This window comes from Guyanagaster necrorhizus (assembly GCF_019112545.1).
Source record: "Guyanagaster necrorhizus MCA 3950 unplaced genomic scaffold BT62scaffold_3, whole genome shotgun sequence".
NCBI classification, from domain to species: Eukaryota; Fungi; Basidiomycota; class Agaricomycetes; order Agaricales; family Physalacriaceae; genus Guyanagaster; species Guyanagaster necrorhizus.
The window spans coordinates 446,098-464,928 of NW_025064882.1; the positions used below are offsets into that span (position 1 = coordinate 446,098).

At 49.3% G+C, this 18,831-nt stretch overlaps 10 protein-coding genes across 10 annotated transcripts; 4 read left to right on the forward strand and 6 right to left on the reverse strand.

Moving 5' to 3' along the window:
- Nucleotides 1–46: 46 nt before the first annotated feature.
- BT62DRAFT_390815 (RNA helicase) lies at nt 47–2,180 on the reverse strand. The gene is made up of 7 exons (XM_043180758.1): nt 2,102–2,180; nt 1,813–2,052; nt 1,534–1,757; nt 1,383–1,481; nt 1,028–1,328; nt 722–975; nt 47–667 (listed from the first exon to the last, which is right to left on the reverse strand). Exons 1-7 carry the CDS (start codon nt 2,102–2,104, stop codon nt 391–393), a joined length of 1,398 nt encoding a protein of 465 aa, XP_043044507.1. The 5' UTR covers nt 2,105–2,180; the 3' UTR covers nt 47–390.
- A 272-nt stretch (nt 2,181–2,452) lies between these two features.
- Nucleotides 2,453–3,441, reverse strand: BT62DRAFT_882689 (uncharacterized protein; the record flags this gene model as incomplete). Its single annotated transcript, XM_043182714.1, has 7 exons — nt 2,453–2,698; nt 2,751–2,903; nt 2,952–3,014; nt 3,122–3,165; nt 3,215–3,265; nt 3,323–3,352; nt 3,411–3,441. 7 exons carry the CDS (start codon nt 3,439–3,441, stop codon nt 2,453–2,455), a joined length of 618 nt encoding a protein of 205 aa, XP_043044508.1.
- Nucleotides 3,442–3,582: 141 nt separating this feature from the next.
- On the forward strand, nt 3,583–5,219 carry BT62DRAFT_984296 (uncharacterized protein). Its single transcript, XM_043189850.1, has 6 exons — nt 3,583–3,705; nt 3,764–3,811; nt 3,861–3,973; nt 4,019–4,192; nt 4,241–4,741; nt 4,793–5,219. The coding sequence occupies exons 1-6, from the start codon at nt 3,650–3,652 to the stop codon at nt 4,837–4,839; spliced, it is 939 nt and encodes a 312-aa protein (XP_043044509.1). The 5' UTR covers nt 3,583–3,649; the 3' UTR covers nt 4,840–5,219.
- A 490-nt stretch (nt 5,220–5,709) lies between these two features.
- On the reverse strand, nt 5,710–7,754 carry BT62DRAFT_941657 (uncharacterized protein). The gene is made up of 10 exons (XM_043187801.1): nt 7,707–7,754; nt 7,598–7,648; nt 7,500–7,544; nt 7,370–7,447; nt 7,187–7,317; nt 7,024–7,134; nt 6,922–6,964; nt 6,426–6,866; nt 6,216–6,378; nt 5,710–6,158 (listed from the first exon to the last, which is right to left on the reverse strand). The coding sequence occupies exons 1-10, from the start codon at nt 7,708–7,710 to the stop codon at nt 5,813–5,815; spliced, it is 1,413 nt and encodes a 470-aa protein (XP_043044510.1). The 5' UTR covers nt 7,711–7,754; the 3' UTR covers nt 5,710–5,812.
- A 154-nt stretch (nt 7,755–7,908) lies between these two features.
- Nucleotides 7,909–10,009, reverse strand: BT62DRAFT_926665 (citrate synthase). Its single transcript, XM_043185090.1, has 10 exons — nt 9,857–10,009; nt 9,682–9,798; nt 9,563–9,630; nt 9,461–9,513; nt 9,145–9,404; nt 8,991–9,082; nt 8,764–8,937; nt 8,328–8,709; nt 8,109–8,271; nt 7,909–8,055 (listed from the first exon to the last, which is right to left on the reverse strand). The coding sequence occupies exons 1-10, from the start codon at nt 9,887–9,889 to the stop codon at nt 7,991–7,993; spliced, it is 1,407 nt and encodes a 468-aa protein (XP_043044511.1). The 5' UTR covers nt 9,890–10,009; the 3' UTR covers nt 7,909–7,990.
- Nucleotides 10,010–10,134: 125 nt separating this feature from the next.
- On the forward strand, nt 10,135–11,027 carry BT62DRAFT_916123 (putative methyltransferase; the record flags this gene model as incomplete). The annotated part of the gene is made up of 3 exons (XM_043183977.1): nt 10,135–10,206; nt 10,255–10,462; nt 10,522–11,027. The coding sequence occupies 3 exons, from the start codon at nt 10,135–10,137 to the stop codon at nt 11,025–11,027; spliced, it is 786 nt and encodes a 261-aa protein (XP_043044512.1).
- A 469-nt stretch (nt 11,028–11,496) lies between these two features.
- BT62DRAFT_1071619 (uncharacterized protein) lies at nt 11,497–12,498 on the reverse strand. The gene is made up of 3 exons (XM_043178784.1): nt 12,446–12,498; nt 12,110–12,387; nt 11,497–12,043 (listed from the first exon to the last, which is right to left on the reverse strand). The coding sequence occupies exons 1-3, from the start codon at nt 12,446–12,448 to the stop codon at nt 11,542–11,544; spliced, it is 783 nt and encodes a 260-aa protein (XP_043044513.1). The 5' UTR covers nt 12,449–12,498; the 3' UTR covers nt 11,497–11,541.
- A 64-nt stretch (nt 12,499–12,562) lies between these two features.
- Nucleotides 12,563–14,481, forward strand: BT62DRAFT_926668 (nicotinate phosphoribosyltransferase). Its single transcript, XM_043185091.1, has 10 exons — nt 12,563–12,670; nt 12,726–12,852; nt 12,905–13,192; nt 13,248–13,414; nt 13,476–13,525; nt 13,579–13,594; nt 13,645–13,770; nt 13,822–14,029; nt 14,083–14,231; nt 14,294–14,481. Exons 1-10 carry the CDS (start codon nt 12,641–12,643, stop codon nt 14,351–14,353), a joined length of 1,221 nt encoding a protein of 406 aa, XP_043044514.1. The 5' UTR covers nt 12,563–12,640; the 3' UTR covers nt 14,354–14,481.
- A 97-nt stretch (nt 14,482–14,578) lies between these two features.
- On the forward strand, nt 14,579–16,485 carry BT62DRAFT_926669 (zf-DHHC-domain-containing protein). The gene is made up of 8 exons (XM_043185092.1): nt 14,579–14,831; nt 14,878–14,936; nt 14,990–15,022; nt 15,079–15,540; nt 15,594–15,624; nt 15,670–15,838; nt 15,889–16,044; nt 16,099–16,485. Exons 1-8 carry the CDS (start codon nt 14,618–14,620, stop codon nt 16,340–16,342), a joined length of 1,368 nt encoding a protein of 455 aa, XP_043044515.1. The 5' UTR covers nt 14,579–14,617; the 3' UTR covers nt 16,343–16,485.
- A 378-nt stretch (nt 16,486–16,863) lies between these two features.
- On the reverse strand, nt 16,864–18,241 carry BT62DRAFT_391540 (SH3-domain-containing protein). The gene is made up of 5 exons (XM_043180763.1): nt 17,907–18,241; nt 17,464–17,853; nt 17,373–17,412; nt 17,110–17,324; nt 16,864–17,057 (listed from the first exon to the last, which is right to left on the reverse strand). The coding sequence occupies exons 1-4, from the start codon at nt 18,177–18,179 to the stop codon at nt 17,284–17,286; spliced, it is 744 nt and encodes a 247-aa protein (XP_043044516.1). The 5' UTR covers nt 18,180–18,241; the 3' UTR covers nt 16,864–17,057; nt 17,110–17,283.
- Between the last annotated feature and the right edge of the window lie 590 nt (nt 18,242–18,831).

Genomic DNA, 18,831 nt, shown 5'->3' on the forward strand with positions numbered 1-18,831 from the left:
ACAGTCAATAACATGCACGGAATCCAACAGGGATAACAAGCGCTTCGAGCAATAAAACTCAAAACAAAAGGAAAACAGGGAAACACCTCGGAACCACTACCAGAATGCACAGAAAGTCCTAGGGACCACCCCAGCCCTTGATAGAAGGACTGAGGTACAACGAGTCCAGAACATAGACAGGCAAAGATCTTCTACGCGCGAAAACCGAGAGGAGATTAGTCGTGACGAGTCCAATAATGACTGGAACTCCAAACGATCCGTAACCGTTACCATACCAAGAACTACAGCAAATGTTCGTTGGGCTGAGCCTACACATGCGCGTCGAAGCACATCGAAGGACCAGGCTGGAAAGGTCAGAGGGATTCCTCTCGACGGCTACACGTGTCGAATCTAGAACGCCTGTCCAATGTCGGGAAACGCGCCCCACGATCTAAAAGTCAAAACTGTAGACGGTATCGAGTTATTGCGTTGGTCACGGCAATAGTTACCGTTGAAGGGCAGGCAGCACGAAGAACGTTGAAACCGTTTGCGACTACCTCCCCAGGGTCTCCCGATAGCGCTTGTAAAAATGAAATACGTACCAAGCCCACGGGATGCGACATCCGTGGCTATAAGAATCGGTGAACGACCGGCTTTGAACTCTCCTAGTACCCAATCACGCTCGCGTCTGATAAGGAAGCATTTTAAGTGAAAACATTGCAAGAAGAAAGATGGGACTAACTGTTCCTTATCTCCATGAATGGCCAGCGCCGGCCATCCTTCCTCCCGGAGATATTTCGTAATATCATCTGCGACACGCTTGGTGCCGACAAAGATGAGAACCTTTGCGTTTTCCGAGCTAATCTTGTCGAGATGACGTTCCAGCTTGCTTCGTTTCTCAAAGTCACTGCAGACTTCAACGATTTGCTGAATGTTATGATTTGCGGTTAGCTCCATGGATCCGATGTTGACTTGGATCATGTCTCGAAGGAAATCCTGAAGAGACGATGTCAGTGTCAGACGACGGTCAGGAATGGTGCATGCTTACATTGGCCAGTTTCTGAACGTCCTTAGGCCACGTAGCGCTGAACATAAGTGTCTGCCGGTCGGGACGAATTTGTCCCACAATCTTACGGATTTGGGGTTCGAAACCCATGTCGAGCATGCGATCTGCTTCATCCATCACCAAGTAAGTAACTCGACGCAAGTTGGTTTTGTTGGTTTCAAGCATGTCGATAAGACGCCCAGGTGTAGCAATGACAATCTCCACGCCACGCTGCAGATCACGAATTTGAGGTCCTTTGGGGGCACCACCATAGATGGCGGTATTTCGAATCCGGGAGTTGGATCTGGGAGCAACCGGAAATTAGTCACGAAATGGAGATATTTTGTATTAATCATACCCGAATTTGGTGCATTCTTGCTGAATCTGTACAGCCAACTCACGAGTGGGGGCCAAAACGAGAGCAATGGGACCATCTCCTGGAGACAGGAGCGGTTGGCTATAAATCATTGATGAGCTCATGATAAAAGGTAAACGACGATAGAGCCTACGCGTTAATGTGTAGCATGGCCGGAAGAGCAAAAGAAATCGTCTTCCCACTTCCGGTCTGGGCGATGGCAACCAAGTCACGACCACTGAGGGCCATCGGCCAGGCTTGACATTGAATGGGTGTAGGAGAAGAGAAACCTTGTGCGCGAATAGATGTCATCAGGTAATCTGGGAAGCCAACTTCTTCAAACGATGTAACAGGCCTTGGCACTCCACGACCTTGCACCTGATGGAAACAATGCATCAGCCTCGTTTTGAAAGTGAAATAAATGCAGACTGACCCTGATTTCCTTGGCTTTTCTGAAATCCTCGACGTCCCGCTCGCTACGTTGTGCTACCCGTTTATCTTCAACGTAGAAATTTTTCTCGAAATGCTCGAGTTTGGTGCTGCTCCAGTCGACAGTGCGGAGACCGCCGCCAAGATTTGACATTTTGTCGTCATGTCCACCCCCCCAACCTCCTCCACCATATCCTCCTCCACCATATCCGCCGCCATAGCCACCGCTGTAACCATTATAACTCTACGAGAGTGTCAATGGTGAGAAACATAGAAATGGAAATGGACCATACCATTGTAATGTGGGATAAAGTGAAGGATGTAGGGGAATGGTGATGGGAGAAAACAAAGAACGACAGCAAAATTTCGCTAAGCCGCGGAAGCCGATCACATGACAAGCCAAATAAGATGCACAGCCATCCGGAGCTCGGGATTCGAATTCTTCCGTTTTAATCATGCTGTCCAACCGTCTATAGTAAAGCAAGATATGCTAGAAAGAGAAGATAACTATGTGTGTATACTAGTCCCTTGTAAAGTGAAATAACGGTATATTCGTTCGCATAGCATGAAGGGTATGTGTAGATCGAAAACAAATGCAAATGAGGTATGAAGCTGCAAGTAAGCAAATTGACAAGGAGAAAACATTACATGATGATGCAGCTATCTTTCCCTCTCTTCGGTCTCTTCTTCGGTGGGACGTCGTGCGGGTATCTCTTTCGCATCTGTCTCAATAGATCCTCGAACACATCAGACACATGCCAGTTCCGTTTGGCGGACGTTTCATAGAATGGATGTTCCCACCGATTGGCAAGGTCTTGTATTTTACCTTTCTGGACTTCGCGTTCGTTGACGAGATCAAGCTTGGTGCCGACAACGACGATAGGGATGTCCTGTTGGTAGACGTGAGCAAGGCGGCGTTCCAGGCGCAGAAGGCGATCTGACAGTATCTCCGCCTTTGATTCTGTATATCTGCTGCCGCAGGTGATCGACCTCCTTTAAACTGGCCTCTTGAGTCAAGCTAGGGACGAAGTAAGACCATGTCGGAGACGGCAGTTCGTTGACTCGCCTGAAGACAAGGACAAAACCCAGCCCTGCCTGCGAAGTGGTCAGTGAGCTTCATGGATGGCGGGTGATAACACGAACCTTGATATAGACTTCGTTAAGACTCGTGAACTGTTCAGCGCCTGCAGTATCCAATATTTCTAGCTAAAGAAACATGAGTGAGCATTCGATGCGAGAGAGTAAGCAAGCACAGCGTCGTTCTACGGTGTCAGAGTGAAGACGATGGGCGCTGAACGACGACAGACACGTACCGTAGACAATTCTCCATCAAGTTTCACAGTTCGTCGATACTCCTCTAACGCCCAATGAACTCCGGAACGATGAGCCACTGCGAGTCGACCGACCTTCAATTGTGGGATCATAGTAATCAATGAACACATCTCGTATGTATCGCACTGTATACAACGAGGTCAGACGTAGCCCGCAACCAGCACGAAACACAAAAACGGGACCTGTAAGCGCGGACTTCCCCACACCTCCAGCTGCACGGGAACGGAGATCAGCAAGGCATCGATAGGCCTGCAGGAAAACGACACGGACCCCCAAGGACAACGACGTTGAACTTGCGCATTCAGACGGCCTTGACGCCCTGTGCGTCGCTAGTGACGCCAACAGCGAATCGAAGTCAAGTTAGGTAGCAGAACTGAAGTAGATAGGTAAGACAAAGGATGCATGGCCGTGAGAGCCTTATAAAAATACTACCAAGCAGCCCCGAGCGCGTCTGTGCAGGGCCGCGATTCCTTCCTCTTCGATTTCCAGTTGCCACCACACGACACACGATGTCCCGACCAAGGGTATTCATGGACTTTTCTGTCGACGGCCAGTCATTGGGCAGGTAGCCTGTCATGATTTCCCTGCCAGTGTGATTCATGCTGACGCTGCACTTATTATAGGGTCATCTTTGAGCTTTTTGGTGATACTGCACCGAAGACAAGCGAAAAGTGGGCTCAATGTTCAACCATACGGATCCTTTGTTCACAACTATTATAGCTTCAGAGCCCTATGTACTGGGGAGAAAGGCGTTTCTTCGTCTGGCGTGCCGCTCTACTACAAAAACAGCATCCTGCACAGGTGCATCAAGGATTTCATGATCCAAGGAGGAGGTATGTGCCTCTCTATCGAAATCGGCGTATCTGACCCTCCCACAGACTTCACCAAGCGCAACGGCACCGGCGGCGAATCGATATACGGAGGTATGTTCCCTGACGAAGACCTCACCCGGCCTCTGGACTCGGAAGCCTTGCTCTGCATGGCGAATAGAGGTCCCAATACCAACGGTTCTCAGTTCTTCATCACCCTGAGGGAATGTCCCCACTTGAATGGCGCGTTATGTCCCTTTTCGCCGTAGCATACACTCACTTGCGCCACAGGAAAACACGTCGTATTCGGCAAGGTCATTCGCGGTTACGACGATGTTGTCAAAAAAATCGTCGGCGTCCCTGTAGATACGAAGGATCGTCCCACAACCGCGGTTACAATCACCAGTTGTGGCGAACTTGAGCTTCGCAAAAAGCAACGTGGGTTTCCTTTTGACTGGCACTCCATCAACCTCACGTCGTGTCAAGCCTCAAAGCGTGATCGTTCCGTTTCGGAAGAAAAAGAAAACGAAGACCGCAGGAGGCGCTCCCATCAGCGCTCTCCAAGTACAGATTCAGAGCCTTCGCGTCGCAACGAGACGTCCAAGCGAAAGAAGCGCAGTAAAGACAAGAAGAAGGACGAAACGCTGTTGCAAGAAACCGAAGAAGAGTACGACGCAAGACTCGAGAGAGAAGAGAATGAACGAATAGCAGAGCAGAGAAGGAAGGAATTGGAAAGAATCAAGCGCCAACACGAAGCCGAACTTGAATCAAAGAATGGTGTACGATTCAAGGGTGTGCCTTCTCGTTTCATTCATTCTTTCGGCCTAATGACCCTTGTTCCAGGGCGAGGAAGAATGAAATTTGTTGATCCCGAATCTACATATAGGTAGGTAGCCCGTGCCAGGCATAACGTTCCGAAAAAGTACATCATTCACGATGCGCAAATCTTGTCCCTTCAACTGATCCAAGCATATTTACACCATCAGTATGGGAGCGATAATGCCCGAAATATCGCCTGTGCGAATTTTTTTTTCGAGCAGCTTCGTTCTGTGACTCAGCGTCTAGCCTGCATCATTGGGTGGCGACACAAGTTGCCAGAGGTAATCTGGACGTAAACACAGTACAATTGTTCGACCTCAAGGGCCGGATCTGATCCTCCTTATTTGGCGTCTCCTTGCACTACTTGTGTACATACACGGTTACCCCGGCCTCGCGTTGTGAGAGGAATGATACATGAAGTCACTATGGTAACTGCAGTGCTTCCTTCGTGAAACGTCAGATCAGCTGGATTTCGTCCAAGTACATGGATACTTTCGCTCAAATACTTGCCCGCTAGGCATGAGAATGTTGACCGTATAGTGAATTGTCAGATACTGGTCCTACATACACAAGGTGTGATTACGAGTGAGTGACTCTTCCTCAATTTTGTAGTTCAGAATGCACCTGCAGAGTGGTTGAGGAGACATAAGGGAACATGCTATCTGTTTCATTAGTTCCTAACATCCTGATCTGTGGATGAAACCGTTTATGTAGGTTATATCTCCTCATGTTTCCTTGGCGTCCAAATTACACTTTGAGATAGCTTTTTGGACAATATATGGGGTCATACATATATTGTAGGACATGGGTGCAAGGACAAGCGACCACAGACAATAGCCGATGTACAAAACACGGCCAGCCTCAAGGGTACCGGGAGAGAGCGCAAGGGTGAGCCGGACCTGCAGATGAACAACGTTCATTGAACTTGTTTGAATTATGGTCGTAGATCGTACAAAACTATCAATCATAGTTGATCGTGCATGCCATACAGCAATAATAACAGTGCATAAGTACTCGCACAATAAGACTACATAGAAGCATGCTTCAAACTTCTATCTCCGCCACCTGCGCCGTAACTGTCTCGACCTCAGCGTCCTCTTTTGGTGGGTCTGACTCTTGACCTTTTTTGTCCCTTTTGGCCGCCGCATGGGCAAAACTGAAGGAGGGACGTACGTTCGACGAAGGGGCAGCTGGTTTGGGTATCGCATGAGACGGCTGGGGAGATGAAGGAGTGGACGAAATCGGTGGGGTACTTTTCCTGCTGATGGGAGGACGTTCGGATGCATTCCGTGAGTTGGTGCGCGACATTGTCAGTCGCTCACGATTGTGCTCACGGTCCTTTTCGAGGCGTTCAATAACCTCTTGTTCACGCCCAGAGACATCGACCGGTCTATGAAACGAGATATGTATTAGTTGACGTTGCAGCCGCCAGACATAAAATACATACTTGGCCGCCCCGAAGGGGTTAGAGCGGGTAGATGACGATACAGAGGATGTGGGGCCAATCTTCGGTGAAGATAAGGGGCTGGGAGTACCAGAAGCGCTGCCCGAGCGTGGCAAAAGCTCTAATTTGCGACGCATTTGCGGTGTAGGTGGGGTCGAGTTTGTAGCTGTCACCAACGTCAATCTTTGAAAAGCATAACATGATTGAGCGTACGGGAGGTGCTGCTCCTGCCCTGCGACCTAGGCTTTCGCCAGTCAAAATCATCGCCAACGGGCTCGCGAGGTGGGCCCATGTCCCCACGACCTCTGGCACTACCGAACCGGTTTCCAGTGATACTGTCTTCTGATGGTTTGAATTTGCTTCCTATCGTCCACGAATCCTCCCGATCAGCGGCACCACTTGATCCCTCAAATCCTAGATCTTTTCTACGCTTAACGGGTCCATCATCCTGAGAATGGGCGGGGCGTGATGGCATGTTTGAACGCCAGTCGCTTGGGCTCTCGGAGACACTCGGTAACCTATCGTCGCTACGCGGTCCATCGAATCGACGGCGCGATGAGTCTCGCGACGGCAAGTCAGGCAGTGGCCCATCCCGTCGCCACGGATTGTCAAATTTTCCATCGTCTCCTCCACCAAAGCCAGAACGTTCTTTAGCTACAAGGATACTGTCAGATAACAGAGATGCCTATCACCAATGAAAAGGACTGACGTGGTTCGGCAACACTAACACGAATTGTTCTGCCGGAGAAATTCTGTCACACGCGACGTCAGTGTGTGTATGGACGGCATCATTATACCCGACATAACGTACAGAACCGCTGCGCGAGAGAGCATCTTTTAAACCGTCCAAATCCTCGAATTCGACGTATCCGAAACCTTTTGGTTTGTCATCTCTGTCTTTGATAATTTTGACAGATTTCGGCTACGGCATTTGATGAGTGAGATTCAATGACACGGAGCGCGGAACGAGGAACCTTGTTGGCAGCAAAGAAATCCTCTAATTCGGATTCGACCAAATCAAACGCCAGATTCCCGATGAAAGCCGTGTATGGGGGTGCAGCGGGGAGTGGGAGATCTTCGCGAGGAGGTCCAGAGACACGATCCGCTGCAGTAATCCGTGTCAGGCAAAGGGTAGAGCAGAAATGGAAGTGACGCACGTCGCGACGATAGGAAATCATCACGTCGACCGTGTCTGTCTCCCGGTCGAGTATAGTCGTCGTCGTTCCTTGCAGCGGCTGCTCAAACACAGTGAGAATCCCACCATCGCAGACGGCACGTATAGCTTACGAGCAGACGGCAGCGAGTCCATCTCGTCCGCCCATGATCCCAGGGCTGGATGGCAAAGCGCTCAGTCAGCAAGCAAATGGGCGCGGGATAATACTCACCGCTGTCGCCTAGGAATTCATTCAGCGAAATTTTCTTTCCTTTCTTCGGAGCTGCAGAAGGGAAATGGCGGTAAGAAAATGGAAGATGTGAAGGGGCGATGTGACATACCCATGAGGTTTGCTTGTCGGAGGAAAGCGTACTGTCTAGAAATTTTGCTGTGGACTTTGCCTCTATTTGCTGACATACACATTCGGATGCGGTTTCCGCTAAATTCCGGGCCGTCCCTCAGAATTTTCACAGATAATTATTTGTACAGTCCTACAGTCTTGTCCCAGGTCTGGGGAACAGGTAGAGTTCACATCTCAAAGAGTAAGGTAAGGGCCCCATATGCAAACATAGGGTATATGATATTAAGTGTGAATACAAATATCCAGAAGGCATAGTAATATAAGTTAAGCCTTTCCGGCAAATATTTTTTTGATGGCTTCCGTCGAATACGACTTGGGACGCTCCAGAGCTGACGTTCTTCGGTCAATATAATCACCAGGTTCATCAACAGAAGAGACGTACGAGCACCAAGGGCACGATCCCAAATGAGCTGTGCCACAACACCGAAAGCACGGGAGACACCGAACAGGACGGTGTAGAATTGCATTTCTGTCAAGCCATAGTGGGTCAAGAGAGCACCAGAGTGAGCATCGACATTGGGCCAAGGATTTTTAGCCTTTCCAGCCTACGTAGAAACCGTGAGCCATCAATCAGGTAAATGATGTAAAAATGGCGCCTGACCTCGAGAAGAATGTTCGGAACGATCTCATAGATTTGGCCCACAAGCTTGAACAGAGGGTCATCAGGGAGATGCTTAAGCGCAAACTCACGCTGGGCTGTGTATCGAGGGTCGGTTTTCCTGAGCACCGCGTGACCGTAGCCTGGGACGACCTTTCCACCCTTCAGCGTCGCCCAGACGTACTCCTTGACGGCATCGTCACTCGCGTCCCTGCCGATGGTTTCCTGCATCTTGTTCAACCACAGAAGCACTTCCTGGTTCGCCAAACCATGGAGAGGACCAGCTAGACCATTCAAAGAGGCGGCAAAGGCAAGGAAAGGATCTGAGAGAGCAGAGCCGACTAACTTGCCAGTGTGAGCAGAAACGTTTCCACCCTCGTGATCACTAAAAAGGCACAGTCGTGTCAGGAACGCTGGAAAAGATGTGGGAGTTGCCTACCTGTGAATAGTGATGTACAAGCGAAGAAGCTCGACAAATGCATCATTTTCCCCGAAGCCAAGAAGGGTAGCTAAATTGGCAGAATAATCCTTGGCGGGATCAATTGCGGGAAGCTTGCCTTTACCGAAGACGTTCCGGTAAATTCGACCGGCAATGTTAGGAAGTTTGGCGATCCTACAGGCGCCGTCAGTGACGTCAGAAAGATTTTCATAGCAAAGGTCACTTGCAAGTCCATAGAATCCTCAAAGGTAGGTCCCCAGTATTCCTTCTTGGAGATACCATTTTGATAGGCCTGGGCAAAGGCGGAGTTGTGATTGAGCTGATGGTTTCCAGATGAGTAACATCACGGGTCTGAAGGCGAAGCAGGCACACGACACGTACGGCAGTAACAGCCAAACTGAATTGGCTCATGGGATGGAGGGTAGGGGGGCACCTGTCCAAGATCTCTTCAACAAATTCGGGAATGGCGGCGCGCGCCGCCCAGTCTTTTGAAAGATCCGTGGCCTGTTCCTGAGTAGGGATTTCTCCAGTGAGAAGAAGCCAGAACAAGGCCTCTGGAAGGGGCTCAGAGCCACCAGGGGCTTTGGGGAGGAGGGCTTGACACTCGGGAATGGTTTTGCCACGGAAGCGGATACCCTCATCTGATAGGGGGACGGTGAGTAACGGTAGAGCCAAGAAAGAACGGAAGGGCGCGTACCAGCGTCGAGCACTGACCCCTCCCAGATGAGGGCTGGGAGACCACGCATCCCTCTGACGAAAAAGTGAGAAGATGCGGCAGAACATTGTTAAGAAAGCGCACCCGTAGAGCTGGTCGACGACTACCGGTCCAAATGACTTTTTACCGTGTTCGAGTCGGGCTTGCTTCACCTGGAATGATAACTATCAGCAAGTAGTCGCACTGTAGCAAGAAATACGTGCATTTTCCTGTTCTTGAGGAATGAGTTGGGCCAAACGCTCTTTGAGAGCACTCGATGACGGAACCGTTGTCGAAAATCGGGCCGAGACACCTGCTGTACGACCCAGTGAGGAACGGGACTATTGCGGGGGTGGGGTAAGGTCCAGAACATTTGGAAATAAAGGATACAGGACTTGCAAGCTGCAATATTGAGCGAGACTGGAGAGCCATGATGGTGGTAAGAGAGAAAGTCGTGACGAGGCAAATGGAGAGGAAGCTGGGGATCCCCAAGGCTTTGCCCGGCCTATTTAAATTCTCAAAAATTATTTCCTAATATCTCCGATGCCCCTTTCCACGTGATCGCAGCCAATCCGTCCCGTTGTCAGCCAGATCTGATTATAAGGGTCGCATAGGGTCGCATTCCAAATTCCAAGTCATTCTCTGGTTTCCAATTTACTGCATTCTGCTGCAGCACGATGGGCAAAAGGAAACGAACAGATACTGGCGAAAAGCCCGTTGCAGACACTAGTACATCACTTTTACCTCAGGTAGGTTTTCCAAGCATTCGGTAACACTGTCTTACTTTTTTTTTCCAGAAAAGATACTACAGGCAGCGCGCTCACGCAAATCCATTTTCTGACCATGCCCTAGAGTATCCAACCTCGCCCCAGAGTGTCGACTGGGGTAGCCATTACCCTTCTTTTGCCCACTCAGGCAAGGTGCCAGAGTTCGCCGACGTCGGTTGTGGTTTCGGCGGCTTGCTGATCTCTCTGGCTCCTCTATTTCCCGATACCCTCATGCTGGGTTCGTCATTCATATTTCCGTCGGCATCGCCGTCTGATCGTCGTGATATCCTTCTGCAGGCTTGGAAATACGTGTTCAGGTCTCTCAGTATGTTGAAGACCGTATCAAGGCCTTGAGGGTTGCTGCCGAGCCGTCGTCGCCGTCGGCCCACTACCAAAATGTCTCCATCGTCCGTGCAAATGCGATGAAGTTCCTGCCCAACTACTTTGCTAAACATTCACTCTCTGCGCTCTTTTTTCTGTTCCCTGATCCCCACTTCAAATCACGGAAACACAAAGCGCGTATCATCTCACCCACTCTCCTTGCCGAGTATGCTTACGTGCTTCGTCCGGGCGGCATCGTGTATACCATTACCGACGTAAAGGATCTCCACGAGTGGATGAAGTCTCACCTCGAGGCATTTCCGCTGTTTGAGCCGGTTGATGAAGAGATACTCCGAGCCGAGGGCAAGGGCCCCATTGTGGATGCCGTATACACTAGCACGGAGGAAGGCAAAAAGGTCGAACGGAACAAGGGCGACAAGTGGCTTGCTTGTTTCAGACGTAAAGAGGCCGTGCGACAGTAGTAATTTTCCGAACTCGTAGCATCCACACCATCAGCCGATTCTTACGATGCGGCGCTCACGCACAATACCCGCCAAGGTCGCACCTTTAGGTGCCTGCCCTCTTATGTTTCTTCCATGCGGCCCGATTGGCTGCGATCAAGTCGCTGTGTATTAGGCCCATCTCATGATGGAGGGTCGTACAAGGTGGTACACACGGACGCGACATTCGAAGTCGTAGTGTACAATTATTTTGCTGCAAATGGAATGCATCTGTATCAAGATGCATCATGTTCCGTATTGATGAAATATGTTGTGAGCTCTAGAATGAAAAATCAGGGGGAAATTTTGAATCTTCATGTCATTCATCGGGAGGTCTCGCAGGGCAGAATGCGGGGTAACAAATTCTAGCGATGGTGGCTGAGCCCAGAGCTGGGGCGTTGACCAGATGACTGGAGCACTAGGGCCTTTGAACAGCAAACAAAAAAGTCTTCCGGATTTCAAGATTCCCGTGATACTGGCTTTGAAAGAAATGGTCTCAATACTCATACATCTGCTCATCTTCCTTCTCCCCCGCATTTTGTGAGACCGACTGCATCGCCGAGATTAGCATACCGGTCCGTAACCGTATGGCAGCTCGCATCTCTCCATGAATAACCTTGCCAGCTTCGCACGCCAACTTGAAAATTTCTTCGAAGCGATCAACATGGAGCCGTGTCTCCATTGTGATGAGTGTCACCTTGCCTGTCCTCGGCATGACTGCAACGGTGACGTGGGGAATGTCGTTTTCTTCAAGCGCCGTGAGGTCGAGCATAGGTGAAGTCGAATGCACGCCGCCTGTCACAGCGCTGACAAAATCGAGCAATGAGATGCCAGCGCTGGCGAGAGCAAGCATTGTAGCATTGATACAGGCCTGTAGTAGACCCCCATCCTGTTGTAGAACCTGCACAAAGATATCGATCTGCGACCGTGGATAGAGATTTGTCTGCACAACAGGCTCGAACGTCGACTTGATGGTCGCCGCCATCTCGAGTATTCGTCTATAAAGGGGTGGAAAAAAGCAACGATAAATATTAGGTGCTCACCAGGACTCCCCCCCTACTCACTTGTCACCGCGAGAGCGCTTCCTCCGTTCCCCCGTGCTGAAGGAGGCAATACTGACTTCGACATTGATGTTGGCCCTGTCGTACAAAGTTTGCGACCGCATTTTGGCCTCTCGTGGGCCAAATACCGATACGAGTACCTGAGTCAGGCCATGGGTAATGATGGCAGACCCATCTGCTGTGCCCTGCTGGGACATGTCTATAGTGATGTCACGCAACTCGTACTGTCGCCGTCCGTCGGAGCGAAATCCGCCTTCGTTGAGTATTTCGATACGCGAACTCTGCATTAAAGTAAGGGATAAATTTTTTTTTGTAAAAAGACAGAAAGAAGACACGGACCATGCTTGGTTTTTCTGCCTCAGGTGACGGCGCGGAACAGACACGGATCTGTGACAGGCGCGTTTGAGTTCAGACGTAAGTGACCAAGAATAGCCCCTAATAAGTTTATCCGACTCGCAGTATTCATCTCTTTCCTTCCTTTCCACTTACCACCATCTAGATATTATTATGGAACCGGCTGATATCCAAGTGCCAATGTCGATTCTCGACACGGATCTCTACAAAGTTCGTGTCGCCACAGTCTGCAGCCGAGGCTAGCTCGAATTGACTGGAAATATAGCTGACCATGCAAGCTGCTGTGCTGGACCATTTTCCGATGATTCCAGCAGTATACAAATTTACTCTACGCGATAAACAAATATCCTTCACGCCTCACTTTGTCGACGTTCTCAAAGGGGTCATATCTCGTGGGTACCCCCAATCATGGCAGTTCCTTATGATTTCATTCATGCCAGCTAGATTTCACCGGCATCACTCTACAGCCGGACGAGCGTGACTGGCTTCAGTCTGCTTGCTCCTACTTCACCCCTGCATACATAGACTATCTCTCGGCGTACCGTTTCAAGCCTGAGCAAGTACAAATAACCTTTGTGCCCTCTGCAGAGAACAGTGAGCAAGGGACTATTGATGTTGTCATGTCTGGCCCGTGGGTTGAAACCATTCTTTGGGAGGTTCCTATCCTAGCTTGCATAAGCGAGACGTACTACAACACGATAGAAGAAGACTGGAACTACGATAGACAAGACGGTGAGTATGGATGCTATCCTTGATAAGATCTGGTGCTGAAGGTTACTGATGTTAGAGATCGCGTACAGCAAAGCCAAGGCTCTTCAGGAAGGTGGCTGTGTGTATATGGAGTTCGGCACCAGACGCAGGCGAACTTTTCACGCGCAAGATATCATGGTAAGTGCGTTGGTACGTGCTTCTGGCGAGGTGCAGGGCAAGGGACGGTTGATGGGAACCAGTAATGTGTGCCCACTGCAGTTATCCGGATCATTGATAGCCTTGGTTGACCATATGCACGTTGCAGGTTCACTTGGCACACAAATACGGTGTGGCGCCAATGGGAACAATTGCGCAGTATGCCTATCTTCGGCTTGTTGTTCTCCTCTAAGATTAACCGCAACATTTAGCGAGTGGTTCATGGGGGTTAGTCTTTTTGCTGTACTGTGTGGAACGAGACTAATATTCTACTACAGGTTGCTGCCCTGAAGGGATATGAAACAGCTAACTCCCTGGCCTTGGAACTCTGGGAGCAAACCTTTCCCAATTCCAAAGCGCTCATTGCGTTGACGGATACGTTCTCGACTGGTGCCTTCTTCGACGTGAGCCATTTTTTCTTTTGAGCATAATGGTAACTTATTCAGTCATCTCAGAGTTTTGTAAAAGTCCCAGATCTTGCTGGTCGATGGACGGGCCTTCGACAAGACTCCGGTGATCCTTTTACCTTCTCTCTGCGTGCTAAAGCAGTGTACGAAAAAATGGGTATCGACCATCGCACGAAGACCATTACCTTTTCGGACGCGCTTGATATTGACAAGGCGCTCAAACTGCAAAAGCAGTCGGAGGAGATCGGGTTTAAAGGTAGCTTTTCCGTCTCTTTTAATTGGACCCGTTTTCATAAATTCTGGATGCAGCCTCGTTTGGAATAGGGACTTTCCTAAGCAATGACTTTGTCAAGGCTTCAAGCGGCGGAAAGGAGAAGAGCAGGGCGATAAATATGGTCATCAAACTTGCTTCTGTTGACGGCAAGCCTTGTGTGAAGATTAGCGACGATCTGACTAAGGTGAGTTGCGCACTTATCTCGCGCCGGTTACCAAGCATTAACGGCATGTATCATTATCATAGAACACTGGAGACGAGGCGGAGGTACAAAAGGTGAAACGAATTTTTGGATTACCTGTTTGAAGATCAGTTTTGGCAGTTTTGTTAGATGAACACCAGACGTAAGTAGGCCATTAAACCGTAAATTATATGAAGGTAGTGGGTTCATGTAGCCTCAGTGTATCCACATAAGTAATGTGATAGAGTTGACACCATATTACAAGACTGGGACTACTTTTTCATGGGAAACTGGGCTGGCTGATTTGCGGGTCCGCGTTTGCGCCACAGCATCGGGCCGGCCTCCGACGAAACTGAACCAAACGTCGGACTTTTGTCATATGGACTCGCATGTCTCCCATTTGCCGTATCGTCGAGGATGCAAAGTACCAGACCAGGGAAAAGCGGGCAGCAAGGCGGGCTAAGCAACAGCCATGGATTGTCCTCAAGCTCATGGTATTCATCACGGCCGCTATCATGATATATGGTGCATATGTTTACATTGCGAGGTTTTGCGTTCCCGGTATACGGCGGGAGCACGCGTTCATCAGTAGAGGGGCCTCCAGTACGCCCTATTTTATATGCTATTTGATTTTTCTCAGTTTCTGCAGTCGTGATGCTGGTGGTATTCTGCCCATTGTACTTCTGGATGCTGTGGGCGTACATCATGGTGTGTCACGGGTGTCAATTTTTGTCGAATTTGACCATAGAGCAAGGTTGTAGGTTGTAGTTGTATCTCCAGGATATGCCCGTGATGTCAGTACATCTTATTACTGGGTTTCTTCGTCACTGACGGCGTCGCTGTGCTGTAGCATGTTCCAAGATCACCCCAACCACCGCCGTTGCCACAGATACCCTTTGTGCCACCCATCCGTCCCCCACCTTCGCTCACTGGACCCAATACAGACGTTGAGTCCGGAGCGATGGGCAACCCAGCCAGGATAGGAGACGGTAGCATTGGAGGCCCGTCTTACGAAGAGATGTCGATACACAATCCAAGACCTCTTCATGACAGCAACGAAACTCACGAAGGTGTAACGTATAATAACTATGCTATGAATTCCTCGCCTGTCCTGGCATCTACATCGCCACCTCCCCAAACTGACGGTAACTGGGCGGAAGATAAAGACCTCGATTTCCGGATACGAATGTCCATGATGCATATTGAACGACGACCACCTACGAATCCAGTTCTCTTACCCGCGTATCGCTACTGTACTAGGGACGAACTGATAAAGCCATACCGAGCGCACCACTGCAGCGCTTGCGGCACCGTATGTCCTTCTCGATCACCTACTTACCACGAATTCTTACCCAAGATGAACAGTGCGTGCTCAAGTACGATCATCATTGCCCATGTACGAGTAGGTTACTTATTTTGTTAACATGCTAACTTACTGTAGGGATTGGTCAGTGCGTCGGCGCGCGAAATCACAAGTTCTTCATCAATTTCAATCAGGCTACTGCTGTATTCACTGCATATACCTTCGCCACTCTGCTGACGTATACTATACGAGCCGCTAAAGCCCCAGGCGGCGACTTAGACGCTCAACAGATAGTTGCCATTGCGCTGTCAGTTCCCCGTTTATTCGCGCGTGCGTGTGTTAAAGTTTATTATATAGGAGCGCTCTTTTCTTCATTTTTTCTGCAACGCTGTTTGTTACGCACGTCCGGCTTCTGTATCTTTCACAGACTACAGTTGAAGCCATGTATGACCGAAGCATGAAGGAACGCGAAGGGCATATACTCAACGATGCTTTTGGTCTCTGCGGGTTCATGTGATATTTCCATACGTTCCGCCCGGCCGGCCTTCTAACATGTTGCCTTTATAGTGAGAAAATCCGTGTGCAACGTTTGTGGGACGCAGAGTGGGGACGGATAGGAAGAGAAGGTAACTTGTGGTGGTTAGGTTCAGGAAGAAAAGGCTGGGAAGATGTGATGGGGGATTGGTGGGTAGGATGGATATTCCCTGTTGGACGAGGGCTGTCGGATGGACTGAACTACACTACCAATCCCAGATTTGACGAGACAGGAAGATGGAGGAAGCGGAAAGAATGGCCTGTGGGGTTGCAATGATACCGAGACGATTATCTTATTTCTAACCATGGAACATTAAAGAACTTATTGTATGTGTACAGATAGTTTCTACCAGTAAGCAAGCACCTGTGACGATATTTAATCCGAAAAACACTATAATAGCATACAGTCAGTGCCTTCTGCATGTAGTTCTCAGCCATAGTTGCATTTCAGGCTATACCTGTTCTTCGCAACGTCGCAGCCTCTAGAAAAACATCCGCTTTCTTCCAAACCGTCCAGCATGACAGATTGGGCCTATTAAGAATCCTTATGTTCGCATGACAGGCGTCTATAGAACTGCAAGCCCTCCTGTGCTTCTGCGCTAGATCACCTGTGAGAATAAGTCGACCCCAAAATCTTCTGACTTCTTTACCTCACCAGAACCAACCAATTGATTGGACGCAGAACCGACTCACACAAGGTCTCACGTTTAGAACCGTCGGAGTGCATACATATAGACTCCGACGGGAAGTCCAGCAGCAAGGTTAACACGTTCCTTGACTCAAAGAGACGTATAGAAACACTGCTGTGTGCTTGTCGGGATGGATTGGAAGAGACCTTAATATAGCGGCTTCTCATCTCCCATAATGCGGAATCTACAGAAAGATTGATGAGTCCAAAGGTCGGCGAGCGCCCAGCAGGCACCTCAGGTGTTGATACCCAACGTCTTATGCAACAGATGAGTGCTTTGAATTACAAATGCAATGTGTATAGTCTTGGATAAGAGAATGTTAGACAGGGTTACAATTATGCCTTGATGCACTCACTGTAAGAGCGTGGTAATCCGCTTGTGGCTATCTATACCCAAACGTTACAATTGATTAATGACTGATGACTGAAATGTGTGATAGAGAAGGATGATACGACAAACTCCCGAGATTGAATTCGTAGCTAGATCAGTGTGACAGTCCATATCAAAGATGTGAAAGATACATTTGCGTTTAGAAGATAGCGTTGATTATTCCACTGCCAACAGCGGAACCTGGAAGGGATCAGCATCGAAGAAACGATTGTAAAATTGACAGCAGACCTGCTCCAAAACCAACACCTCCGACGGCAGAGTGCGCCAACTAGACAGCGTTCAGTATTACCGGACCGATGAACGGAGATAGAGGACTGACAGTATTCTTCAAATCACCCCCACCGAACTTGGACTTCTTGGGCTCCTCGACGGTGACTTGAGTGGTCACCTGAGTAGGAGCCGGCTGAGGCGGTGGCGGCTGATAGGCAGGGTACGGAGGGTTGTATTGCGAGGGAGGAGGGCCGTATCCCATGGGTGCAGGTGGTCCCAGAGGAGGCTGGTAAACCGGTGCATTGTTGTAAGACGCTGCTGGGGGAGGATTGTAAGGCGCTGCCTTCTCAACGATCGCAGTATCTGGCGGCAAGCGCTCGACATAATTCGAGGGAAATAAGCCTTCGACGCCATTGCGCCGTCCTGTCCACCAGTCAGCATTGGCTTCTGAGACTATTTCGATAATGTCGCCAGCTCGGAATGAAAGATCGTTAGGGTCCTATCACGAATGAGTATTCATAAATGAAACCGTGAAAGGAGAACGAACGCAACTTGTCTGGCCTCGTTGTATCCCCAAATTGCCCTGGCCTTGGACACAGTAGTAACAGGCGGCGGATTGTACGGCTGGGGAATCGGTGGTGGTGGCGGCGACCGTACTAGCAGATTCTGGGCAGACCTGGTAATATTGTCTACAGCTGGGTCATGAGGCAACTTCGCAATGATATCTCTGGCATCGCCGGAAGAAATCTTGTTCTGTGAGACAAGAAATTCAATGTTCTGCTTTGTCTGGGACAAAATATGAGCAAGCAAGGCAGAGGAGTCCATGACGGTAAGAGACAAGGTGGTCGATGGGCCGTCGGCCGTTTATTACATAAATCGAGGCTGCGTAATAATCTTATTTAAATAATCTACCTATTTGTGCAGACCAACCTCAACTTTTGCGCCATGGATTCCAGTCTTCAACACGATATCTTGTAGGTAAAGACCATTGCACCCGTTTTTATTTCAACCGATTGAAAGAGGGGTAGCCATCCTAACCCCAGATGTAATGCAGTTAGACTAGGGGCTCCATCCACGAAGTTAACTGGGGAGCCCTTTGCAAGCCATCCACAAATGTCGATTTATATCTCTAATATCCCTTCGATACTGGCATATCTCCGTGGTTCAACAGAAACGGCGGACGCTATCAACTGTTATCCAATTATGACGCTCGTGTGGATATAGGAACTATGATTATCTGGAACGCTCGGTGTGAGAGGGTCATCAAAAGGGAGGACTCTAACTTCTCATCGGATTCAATCAAAAATTTGTGGGCAAGAAAATTAAACAAACGCCTTGAACTTGATTGCTTGATGACTCATAAACGGTTCGGAAAGAAGGCCCTTCCAAAGGACCTAGTTTTGAAAACTTCGTCGGGGTCAGTCCAGAACGAGAAAAACCTTCCACTAGACTGGACGGAAGAGAGCGGGGTTTTAGT

Coding starts and splice junctions, on each gene's coding strand:
- BT62DRAFT_941657 (XM_043187801.1), bottom strand. Junction 7,545..7,597: donor TGAATTCCTAGGCGACAGCG/GTGAGTATTATC, acceptor TTTGCCATCCAG/CCCTGGGATCATGGGCGGAC. Junction 6,379..6,425: donor GGGCAGGAGCAGCACCTCCC/GTACGCTCAATC, acceptor CGTTGGTGACAG/CTACAAACTCGACCCCACCT.
- BT62DRAFT_926665 (XM_043185090.1), bottom strand. CDS start 9,889: ATGGCTCTCCAGTCTCGCTCAATATTGCAGCTT. Junction 8,710..8,763: donor TTGTACATCACTATTCACAG/GTAGGCAACTCC, acceptor GTGCCTTTTTAG/TGATCACGAGGGTGGAAACG. Junction 8,056..8,108: donor GGATCGTGCCCTTGGTGCTC/GTACGTCTCTTC, acceptor GAAGAACGTCAG/CTCTGGAGCGTCCCAAGTCG.
- BT62DRAFT_1071619 (XM_043178784.1), bottom strand. Junction 12,044..12,109: donor AAGCGCTCTCGCGGTGACAA/GTGAGTAGGGGG, acceptor ACCCCTTTATAG/ACGAATACTCGAGATGGCGG.
- BT62DRAFT_984296 (XM_043189850.1), top strand. CDS start 3,650: ATGTCCCGACCAAGGGTATTCATGGACTTTTCTGTCGACGGCCAGTCA. Junction 3,706..3,763: donor GACGGCCAGTCATTGGGCAG/GTAGCCTGTCAT, acceptor CACTTATTATAG/GGTCATCTTTGAGCTTTTTG. Junction 3,974..4,018: donor TTTCATGATCCAAGGAGGAG/GTATGTGCCTCT, acceptor ACCCTCCCACAG/ACTTCACCAAGCGCAACGGC.
- BT62DRAFT_926668 (XM_043185091.1), top strand. CDS start 12,641: ATGTCGATTCTCGACACGGATCTCTACAAA. Junction 13,415..13,475: donor GGTTGATGGGAACCAGTAAT/GTGTGCCCACTG, acceptor TGCACGTTGCAG/GTTCACTTGGCACACAAATA. Junction 14,030..14,082: donor GGAGGAGATCGGGTTTAAAG/GTAGCTTTTCCG, acceptor TTCTGGATGCAG/CCTCGTTTGGAATAGGGACT.
- BT62DRAFT_926669 (XM_043185092.1), top strand. CDS start 14,618: ATGTCTCCCATTTGCCGTATCGTCGAGGATGCAAAGTACCAGACCAGG. Junction 15,023..15,078: donor CTCCAGGATATGCCCGTGAT/GTCAGTACATCT, acceptor GCTGTGCTGTAG/CATGTTCCAAGATCACCCCA. Junction 16,045..16,098: donor TTTGGTCTCTGCGGGTTCAT/GTGATATTTCCA, acceptor TTGCCTTTATAG/TGAGAAAATCCGTGTGCAAC.
- BT62DRAFT_391540 (XM_043180763.1), bottom strand. CDS start 18,179: ATGGACTCCTCTGCCTTGCTTGCTCATATTTTGTCCCAGACAAAGCAG. Junction 17,854..17,906: donor GATACAACGAGGCCAGACAA/GTTGCGTTCGTT, acceptor CATTCGTGATAG/GACCCTAACGATCTTTCATT. Junction 17,413..17,463: donor GGGGTGATTTGAAGAATACT/GTCAGTCCTCTA, acceptor AACGCTGTCTAG/TTGGCGCACTCTGCCGTCGG.
- BT62DRAFT_390815 (XM_043180758.1), bottom strand. Junction 1,758..1,812: donor GAAAAGCCAAGGAAATCAGG/GTCAGTCTGCAT, acceptor TGTTTCCATCAG/GTGCAAGGTCGTGGAGTGCC. Junction 1,482..1,533: donor GCCATGCTACACATTAACGC/GTAGGCTCTATC, acceptor AATGATTTATAG/CCAACCGCTCCTGTCTCCAG.